The sequence below is a fragment of the Barbatula barbatula genome (assembly GCF_947034865.1).
Source record: "Barbatula barbatula genome assembly, chromosome: 17".
NCBI lineage: Eukaryota > Metazoa > Chordata > Actinopteri > Cypriniformes > Nemacheilidae > Barbatula > Barbatula barbatula.
Genome location: NC_136780.1, coordinates 6,722,184 through 6,732,432, shown reverse-complemented (window position 1 = coordinate 6,732,432; position 10,249 = coordinate 6,722,184). Strand labels below are relative to the sequence as shown.

General features: G+C 38.4%; 1 protein-coding gene across 2 annotated transcripts; it reads right to left on the bottom strand.

Moving 5' to 3' along the window:
• Positions 1-80: 80 nt before the first annotated feature.
• Positions 81-8,148, bottom strand: ankrd33aa (ankyrin repeat domain 33Aa). 2 transcript variants are annotated; one of them, XM_079477552.1, is made up of 6 exons: positions 7,911-8,118; positions 7,471-7,612; positions 5,288-5,635; positions 5,061-5,190; positions 4,743-4,883; positions 81-1,477 (listed from the first exon to the last, which is right to left on the bottom strand). In XM_079477552.1, the coding sequence occupies exons 3-6, from the start codon at positions 5,570-5,572 to the stop codon at positions 651-653; spliced, it is 1,383 nt and encodes a 460-aa protein (XP_079333678.1). In that variant the 5' UTR covers positions 5,573-5,635; positions 7,471-7,612; positions 7,911-8,118; the 3' UTR covers positions 81-650. The 2 variants fall into 2 exon arrangements, with proteins under 2 accessions (XP_079333678.1, XP_079333679.1); XM_079477553.1 differs by lacking the exon at positions 7,471-7,612 and having other exon boundaries at positions 7,911-8,148.
• Positions 8,149-10,249: the final 2,101 nt, after the last annotated feature.

The following is a 10,249-nucleotide window of genomic DNA, read 5'->3' as shown; positions in this document are numbered from 1 at the left end:
TATATTGATTGGTTTACAATCAAAATCATCAGTATATAGATAATATAGAACCTAATTTTCAAAAATCAAAAACATCATAGCCCTTCATATAAATAACACTTTAATAAATATCTTACATTTTCTATAGGTAACCGAAAATAATACAGACTTACAAACATACATTACAACATTTTGGTCAGTGCAAAGGTACCTCCTTATAGGGGAATGTATAACATTTTGTCCTTTCGTGAGTTAATTCTTTTTTGCATATAGGAATGTGACAGATTTTGCGAAGTTGGTTTAGTACCCGCAATAATACTGTACACACAGTAAAAGATGATTTTGTCTTCCCTGAGTAACATTTCCATGATAGATCACATTAAAATAAGTAATTGCATGTACAGACGCATTGCTTTAGTTTAGAAAAAATTGAACTTGTAAAGATTGTCCTGTAACATGAACAATGTTGTCATCGTAGATGCTTAGTTCTATTGGCTACTTAGTTCAGTGAAACAGTACATACAATAATGAAAAACAACAGTGAGGGAAATATCCATCCACACTCGACTTTGTCCCTTCTCATTAAACACCTAGGACAAGATCTTAAAGATCTATATGGATGGCAAATGAGTCTGACAGCTGAAATATCATGGGAATAATCTTTAGGCAGTTCACGTATTTTTACTCTTCTTAACCTTCTTATCAGTCTTTTCTTTTTCTGCCTTTTCTTTTTCCAACAGTTTTTTCTCTCGCTTCTTCTCTTCTTTGGCTTCCTTGTACTTCCATACCGGTGGCTCTAAGTGACCTTTGGATTTCTTCTTCTTCTTCTTCTTCTCCTTCTTTGGTGTTGGTTCCCCAGACTTTGTCACCTTGATTTGGGGGATGCAGCCAGCAGGGAACACGCTATTGCGTTTTGCCATGCGTGGGACAAACTTGCGGATGCCACTGGAGGCCAAAGAGAGCATGCTGCCTCTCCGCACTGAGTCAGAGCAGCATGAGGCCAGTGAGGAAGAAGAGGCGGAGGTGGTTGATGCAGGTATAAAGCCATTGCTGTGCTGAATCGCACGTGTCTCCAGCTCTTTTTCTGGGTGCATCTGCATCAAATCAGGCACAGGCAGGCGTCTCTTACCAATCTCCGGCGGACTGGTGGGGCACAGAGGACGACATCCTGTGACCACCAAAGGACTGTGGATGCTTGTGGTGATACGCACCATATGATCCATGACGCCATTGTCCTGGGGGTCATGTGGAAAGCTGAAAGTGAAAGTTGATTTCAGGCGATGGGCGACTTTCCGCCCTGTGTTTCTTGCGGCCGTGGCTTTGGCTACAAGTTCCTTCAGTTCTGGCCACTCTGGGACATACGTCTCACAGAATTGTTCTGCACGTGGTCTGCTGTTCAGTCGTCTAAGCCTGTTTAATGTGTTAAAGCGACCTGTCTTCATGGCCCATTCTTGCATATCCTTCCCCCTTGCAGCATCCACTACATTTATGTCTGACCCTAGCAAAAGAGAGGCATACAGGAAGTGTGAACAACATTGCTTCAGAAAAAAAGAATGTATAGGCTACACTGGAGAGCAAACGCTTGACGCCATATTGACAATCTAGAACTTCTTAAGTATTAAAATGTTATAATATTAAATGAATACACATTCAATGTACAGTTTTACATCTGTGCACTTCTGATGCTTTTTGAATCTCTGAAACAGTTTTGCACAAATAGTCTAAGCTCAAGTGCGTGTTCTCCTTACAGCATACAGCAAAGGTCACTTACCAAAAAAAATTCGCAGGTAATAGAATGTCTTCATTATTTTCCAAACGTAAATATGTATGGATCTAACTGTATGTGTTAGTGGACTAGAAATGGGAAAACAATTATTATTGCCCCACCTAGTGGCCGCTTGAGGTATAGCTTACACTCTACTGCATAGTGATTACGTTGTAATTATAACCAAACAAATTTCGTGTAACTTTAACAGGGCAAAACATTTGCATGGAATCTAAATAAGAAGCTATTCATTGAAGATCTAAAAAGTTTAACTGAATTGTAAGCAGTGCACGTCTACACCGGCAAGATTGAACCTATAATCCATTACACCCCGTAAACGCTAATACATTATCCCAGGATCAAACAGAAATTTACATCGGTGTCGTCTTTTAAACCGGCTTGCACTTCCGTCACGTCACAACATCACGGTGCTTAAAATGTCATTTTGTTGTCTGCTTCTGGCTCCGAACAACTTACAAAAGTGGGGCAAATCAAATCTAGAAAATGTTGACGATGACATGAATTTGTACACAACATTTCAACGTTATACTAAAAATATGCGCGTCCAAAACGACAGTAACACTTTTATCAGCTCTGAAGCCGTGCGTGTTTCCAAAAGCTCACAACGCACATTTCCAACTTCTTAAAACACGAACGAGCAAGCAAGCGATGCTGACACCGCCTTCACGCAATGACGCAATGACGCTTGACCCGGAGAGCGCGCTCTTTGTAAATTTAGCAATTTAAAGAGATTAGACTATTTATCTATGCAATATAAATATCTATTTAAATTGGATATGAAAACTATCGTAGGAACTGACAAATGTAAATTATAATATTTAATATTCACTTCAATGCTGCACATTTTGCACCTAATACGGCATAATAAGTTATTTAAAATGTATATTTAGATACAAAAATGCATTGTCATTTTACATATTGCATTGCCATATTGCATTCTTAATTGAATATTGCTACAAAAATGTTTCCATTTATGCGCATTCGTGGTTGCCGTGCATCATGGGATTGAATATTGCGTCATGCTGCGTGCGTGCAAGACACCTCACGATATTTAGGATACGAAATTAATTTATGGAACGGCGTTCTTTTAATGTTAATATGTATATATACATGGGATGATTTAAATCTGCTGATTTAGTAGTTGCTAAAATGTATGTTTTAATGTTACAAAATATTTTTGATGTATACTAAATCCAGACGGTACTTCCGGGTTTGTGGTGGGAAATATCACTAATTGGAGGTGTCTTGAACGCATCAACCCCTTCACTCATGGTACATTTTTTTATATTAATGTCACTCGTTTCAATGAGAAAGTTTACCCGTCTACAGTGGTGGAAAACAGCGACTGGATTAAATATGACATTAAGTATATCCACATAAAAACACAAGAGTGCTTTTACACTGACATAACAGACAGCTAGATATCCGCCACACGTTTAGCCAAAAAACGGTTGGATTTCATTTGAAATGAACATTTGAAATGTTTTTGTTGTTGTTATCAGTGGCGGCCGGCCAATAGAGGGCGCTAGGGCGCCGCCCCCCTTAAGCCACAAAAAAAAAATTAAAACAATTAAAACAAAAATAGTAATAATAATGAGAAAAACATCAGTATGTCAATATTTGTGTGTTTTAAATATGGAATGCACCCAGTAATACATGTAAAATATGATACAAAATCATATTTGCAACCTTTCCTCTGCCTGTCTGACCGCTTCATCAGCTCTGGGGCGATAGAGAAAGCGCCCCAAGGAGGCGGGTCTATGTAGCAGTTAAGCCAATTGCTAATTTAAGATATGAATGTATGACATAAAATTTAGCCAATCAGCGTTCTTAAATAGAATCCAAGAAGGGCGATCATTTTATCGCCCCAAGCCCTGATAAAATAAGGACTGGGCTCTAGGGGCGCCATTTTTACTAAACGACAATGGCGAGCGCGGACGTTACTCCTCCAAGACCCAACCCTAACTCGGTGAAATCTCTCCTCCAAGATCCGTTTGAGAGGAGAACTTTGTCGGAGAAAGTTCGGGTGAAAGAGCTGGGCCCAGATCAACCTGACCTCTCAATCAAACAGCAGGCTAGCGAAAAAGGGAAGCAGTATATGCGCGGCTTCTCCCGTAGCTTCACACACACACACACACACACACACACACACACACACACACACACACACACACACACACACACACACACACACACACACACACACACACACACACACACACACACACACACACACACACACACACACACACACACACACACACACACACACACACACACACACACACACACACACACACACACACACACACACACACACGTTTCTTTGTATATAGTTGACCTTAGCATAAAAATCATTCAGTTATATATGGTACTCTAAAAAATGTTAATAGTGTGTTTGCTAATATTACTGTATATATGTTTTGTATCAATTAATTGTTGCAGTTCTGGAGCACATTAACAATTAGTTACATTTAGTTTGATCATAAAATACTTTATGCTATTCTTCCAGTCAAAGGTTTGAGTTCAGCCACTTGATATCCATTTCTATATTATACATCCTTTATACAGTGTAAGAATTCCTATAAACTTTATAATAATTTAATGTTATTGTCCACTTTCCACTCTGTTCTGACAGCATGCATATTGTGTTGCCTATTTACTACCAATGGCACCAACAGCCTTTCCAAAAGATGTTACTTATATGTAGAAATAGTCAATTGTTTACAAGTTCAGTTTAAATGCAAATAAAAGGCTTGTGTTTGTGCATCATGATGTTTATGTTTTTGTGTACGAATGCCTCAACTTTTTAATATTGGCATTAAATAATTACTGACTATTTCACTGAGCACTGCTGTCCTGCAGTTTGTGTTAAATTTTATTGCGATGGTTACGGAAACAAAAAAGTATGGCACAGCCCCACCGAGAATATTTTTCACCAGCCGCCACTGGTTGTTATTGACCTAGAATAACATACCAGCCATGACCAGTGAGGCCACACAGTCATCGCTGCCCTGCATGGCTGCTTTGAGGATTGCAGTGAAGCCTCGGTTGTCCCTGACCTCCATGTCCACTCCAGAGAAGTAGTTAAGGATGTAGGTAAGAATGGTGACAAAACCTGCAATAGTGAGCAATACTGTTAATTGTAATTTATTCCACATATTTGTTTTTTATCTGCTTAAAAGGTGCTTTAGTACTAGTAAGGGAACATTGTGGGTACACCAGCATCCCCACCACAACGGTACCCATCGATGCTGATCATTACAGCAAGGTAAAGTGTTAAAGAAGATCTTACCAGCTTGTGCCGCGATCATGAGTGCGGTGTTGCCATCATTATCCTGGTGGTTAATATCCAGAAACGGGCACTGGTTCAGTCCAAACACAATATCCACAAAACCTTTTGAGACTGCCAACATCAGACAGTTCTGTCAGAGAATAGTCAGAGGATTCGTCAGAGCTTAGAGTCATGCAAATAATATCTGCTTCAAATGTTTGAGAAGTAATATGAATGTGTGACTCTACCCTTCCATTTATGTCTAGATCCATGACTTCATCTCTTGTGACACCCCTTTCCAGAGCTCTGCGGAGGGCTGCAGCATTGTTCTTGGCACAGGCTTGGTACAAGGTGTTGGCAGGGCCTCCACTAGCATCTTCCCGCTCATAGTCAGGGAGCCTCGAATCATCTGACAGCACGCTCCCGGAATCTGAATCATTCTCAGAAACTGACAGCTCCGAGGCATCCTCATCTGGACCAGAGCCCAGGTTGGGATCATCTTGCAGCATCACGTTAACCTCAGCACGAGCCATAACTCACACAGTCAACAGGCACCTAGATATCCTCTGTATCCTTGGTGCTTCCTCTTTTGTAGCCTACAAGGCAATGACATAGATTTGATCAATTTGGCAGTTTTTTCGTATTTTGTACCCATTCTTCACCCAAGTAAGATAACATTTCTACTTAACCAATAGATTGATTTTGTTGAACGTTATAGGAACGAACTATGCAACACTAACTTGAAGCATTCTGATGCTGGAGAGATGCTGATACGCGACACGGATGATAAATTCTTAACGTGCACTCTGAGGTGAGTGAAGTATTTGCATTGGCTAAAAACTGACCTTGCAAAGCACATAGTTGTAAACAGCAAACTCGATTACTTTTGTTCAAGCTTGCGGAAAATATCTGAAACTGTTTAATGTTGAACTTGATAACAAGGTCTGTTAACAACACAGAGAACATGCCGAACTAAACTAAAAGTATCTATTTTGGCACCATGTTTTATGCTGTTGTTGGTTTTAATGAGAATAATATGTTGAACTAAGAACTAGAGCAGGGGTTCCCAAAGTAGGGGTTGGGTACCCGGGGGGTCGCAAGGCCACAAGTTGATTTCCAGAAAGCTTTTTTCTTATTATTAGGAATAGCCTATTTAATCAATAAGTGTAACGCATTATAAAAATATGAGTAAAGTTACAAATAAAACCATGCAAATAAAAAGCCATCAGCCTTTGGAATTTCCTCCCCCTCGATTGTGACCCCTGAAGTGATTACATCACATTAGCAAATGCATTAGGTTAGGTGCAACAAGTCATACAGCACCACGTTAAACATTAATATCTGCACGCAGATCATTTTTCAGGCTTTAAGTTTAGGATATTTTTATTTGTCGAAATGAAATGTTGGTTAATACGACAACGGAGGGTGCACAATTGCACTCAATGTTTGTATACTTTCCCCACCTCCGAGGATAGGGGGGTCTCGAGTCCCTGGCACTGTTATTTTGGGGGTCGCGGGATGAAAAGTTTGGGAACCCCTGCACTAGAGCAATTGTACAGAAGAGAACTAAATCTGTTAGTCAAGCGTGTGTATCATGTGTCTGATTCTGTGTCAGCAAAGAGAATTTCCCTTGGTAATATTAGACTACATGTTGTGTTAATATGAAATAAGTTCACCGCTTTTTTTGTATGACTCTCATGAACAAGCTATGGTGACCTAAGTTGATGACAAGATTTGCAATAAGTGCAATGAATATTTTTCGTCTGTGCTTCACACAAATCTATCACATGGCTTCATAAAAATATTTTCATTTTGGAGTGAATTGTTCCTACACCTCGTGTCATAGCTGACAGATACCAAGTAAACACCCATTGTTTTTTACAACTTAAATATCATGTCCTGTTTCATTTCACAAGTGAGACCCTTACAGTTTGGACAGAGCTGATGGACGTTTTAATAAAACAAATAAAACAAATTACACTTTCGGATAAAACAAAAACCTTTGAAGTGTCATGGTCACCATCCTTAAAGAAGTTCACTTGGAAATTTGCCCTCATTGACTTTCCATAGTAGGAATAAAAATATATATAAGTGAACTACTCCTTCAAGGATGGTGAGCCCAATATGTAAATGAGCCAGAAACCTCATCATTGCCATTTATACGTATGCTTTGAGAACAAGAAACTGATGTGACAACCTATTTATAATTCTTTCTTTTGCCTATTTTTTATGTAGAAAGGACACATTGGTCACATGAAAATCAATGCAATGACAGGTTTGCTGTCAAAGCTGCTCCATGCATAAAAAACAGATTACAGATATCATAATAGATACAATTTAAAAAGATCATATTTGCTCTCACGGTGCTTTCCCAGCTATATTTAACCGTTGTTGCTGGTGGCACTGTGTAACCAGTGCAAGACAGACTCACAGTGTGCGTTTGTGTGAGGCTGAGACTGGGAAGTAGCGAAGATGGGAAAACATTCCCTGTTAGTGCCATATAAACAATCTGTCCTGTGAGAGCCAGATCTCAGTCCACATGCTGTGCCAAGCAATCCAAACCTACAATTACACTAAAAGATACAACGTTTTTGTTAAAATTATAAGAAATATTCTGGCTACATATATAAAATTGTATTCATAGTAGTAAATTATATTTTGCCCTGATTATATACTGTAAAATACAATGCCACATATTAGAGCAAAAGCACAAGAATAAATATATATACATATATAAATATATATATAACTTGTTTCTAGAAATTTGCCAGCAGTTCTCATTTGCATCACTTTTATGTCGTCTTAAGTAGTTAGTCTATGCAGTTTTCCCAAGCTATTCACCAAATCAATAAAACATCCATTGTTTCTCACCATTTAAAGTGCTCCGATGAAGTTTTAATTTGGTCCACTTGTCTCTGGGTGATCAGATCATTGCTCTTGCCGTGTCCGAGAGGTCCATTCACTATGGATTCCAACTGTTGACTGTCTGATTTCGTAGGACAGAGTAGTGTCACTGCCTATCCCCTCCTCCCAGCCCTCTGAGTCCACTTGGACACTCGGGCCTTCGATCACTGAAGAATCCCTCTAAATCTTTACACAGGTGCTCTGCAGCATGCCCCGCTATCATCCTGATTACAGGAGATTTGAGGATTAACATGCAGAAATGGCAGCTGCCAGGAGTCTGACTGTGGGATTCTCCCTGCGTCACCCCTTTGCTCTGAGTCTTCATGTTTCTATTTAAAAATGAATGAGTAATTGGCTGTTTTGCCTTTAACTGGGAATTCCATTAGTACGCACACAAACACAGGACTTTACATTTTACATTTGCAACTTCATAAAACACCACAAATCATCTGTATGCAGGGAATTGAATGGGTATTATAAACTTTGGCTTATAAATGGGTTTTCAGAGTCTTGTATTCAGGTTTTTTGGGGGGTTTGTTTTGTGCCTGGCATGCCTTTGAATTGTCCATATCTTATACATACTCTTAAATAGTAATGGATTGAAATGTGAATTTAGCCTATTAAAAGGTGCTTAAGCATTTCAGTCTAACCCCAGATAACGCCTCGTGATATCTTGAAGTCACGTGAAAAATTAAGAGATTCTGAAATTGAAACTTATCTAACCAAATTTTTACTGATTCAGCTATTGCCATTTTTGTATATTGGCTGACCAGTCGGGGCTTTTTATTTAGTACCTAACAATGAAAAAAAACGTGTAAAAAGTTTTTTTCCCCTTGAAATGCTCTTAAAGGAATAGTTCAAATTCATGTCATTTTAAACCTGTATGACATTATTTCTCGTGCAGAACTCAAAATAAGATATTCTGACAAACAACAAAACAACATTGGCCCCATTGACTTTGATTGTGTGGACACAAAAACCAGAGACATTTCTCAAAATATCTTCTATATACGAGATTTGAAAATTATGTATATGTATATAGGCTATAGGGTGAATAAATGATGACATCATTTTTTATTTTGGGGTGAACTGTCCCTTTGACACAACTCGGGTATTGACATTTTTGTATATTCTTTGATTACGCAGGGTTTTTCATTTTGCAAGTATGAAAAAGCTTTTATTTTCCTGCAAATCAGTTTTTCCTTGAAATGCCCTTAAGAATCCCTTGTTTCCTAATCTATTACTCATTTGAAACACTGTGTTCACATTCACAAGTTTATTTGCATTGAGAAAGCAAAAGTCTTTAAACAAAAGAGGGCACTTATGCTTGTCATGACGTTGTGAACAACAACAGCAAACAGACTCCTGATCCCGTTCAGTGATTTCAAATTAAATTACTTTCATACAGCAAAGTGGGCTGGCACATTTGGTGGGGTGCACACTGGTTTTTTAGGGCATTGTAATGAAATTTATAAACAAAACAGAAGTGACAGGAACAGTACGCTGCTTTTAGGCCGAAATGTGAGATTTATGAATTGAGTAGCCCCTGTGATTGTAATGTATTTTTAAAAATTATAGGCCACATATTGTAAAACAATAAATGGCTTTTACAGGTAGTTTTTAAAGTAGTTATAGTAGTAATACAAGTTCAGCCTTATATTAAGGCTATTTTCAGTCATAATCACCGACCTGATAAATGTATGAGTTTATATAACCTATGGAAACACATTCAGCCAAACCTATTGATAGATTTAAAGCATCGAGTCGACTTGGCAGGATAAGCTGTATAGTAAAAACAGGAGAAGAGGGGCAGCAACTGTTATTTTCTCAAACTCTTGAACTGAAGTACATGAGGTATTGCAGGAAATGAGAAGAGAGAAAGGGGAAGCATAGCTGACCCAGTTTCTTTCACAGACTCTCCACAAGAGCATAAAACGATTGGTGAATTAAGAGAGGAAAAAATAGTGTTAATTAAAATATGTATTTGAATAAACAACTTCACAAACATTATATGTACCAGTGTACACTGTATTTTATGAGCACTGCAATGTAATGGTTTTTGATGTTTTTTTCTCATTTCACCAGCAGAGGGAAGCAAAATGCACCACCACAAACTACTTGTTTGTTTATTTGGTGTTGTCAGGGTGCTATAAAAAATAAACCTCAGCATGATTAAAATATTTTTTTTTGCATGGTTTGTTTTTGATATGTAACATGAATGTAAGGTGTTTTGTCCCTAAATACTATAAAATATGAATAGAAATAATACAATGATGGATGTCTGGTCTGATTTATTGAAGGAACAG

What these genes read in the sequence shown, in the direction of transcription:
- ankrd33aa (XM_079477553.1), bottom strand. Translation starts at nt 5,572, where the DNA reads ATGGCTCGTGCTGAGGTTAACGTGATGCTGCAAGATGATCCCAACCTG. An exon ending in CATGATCGCGGCACAAGCTG is followed by an intron (nt 4,884 to 5,060) that starts GTAAGATCTTCT and finishes TCACTATTGCAG; the next exon opens with GTTTTGTCACCATTCTTACC. An exon ending in GGCCTCACTGGTCATGGCTG is followed by an intron (nt 1,478 to 4,742) that starts GTATGTTATTCT and finishes CTCTTTTGCTAG; the next exon opens with GGTCAGACATAAATGTAGTG.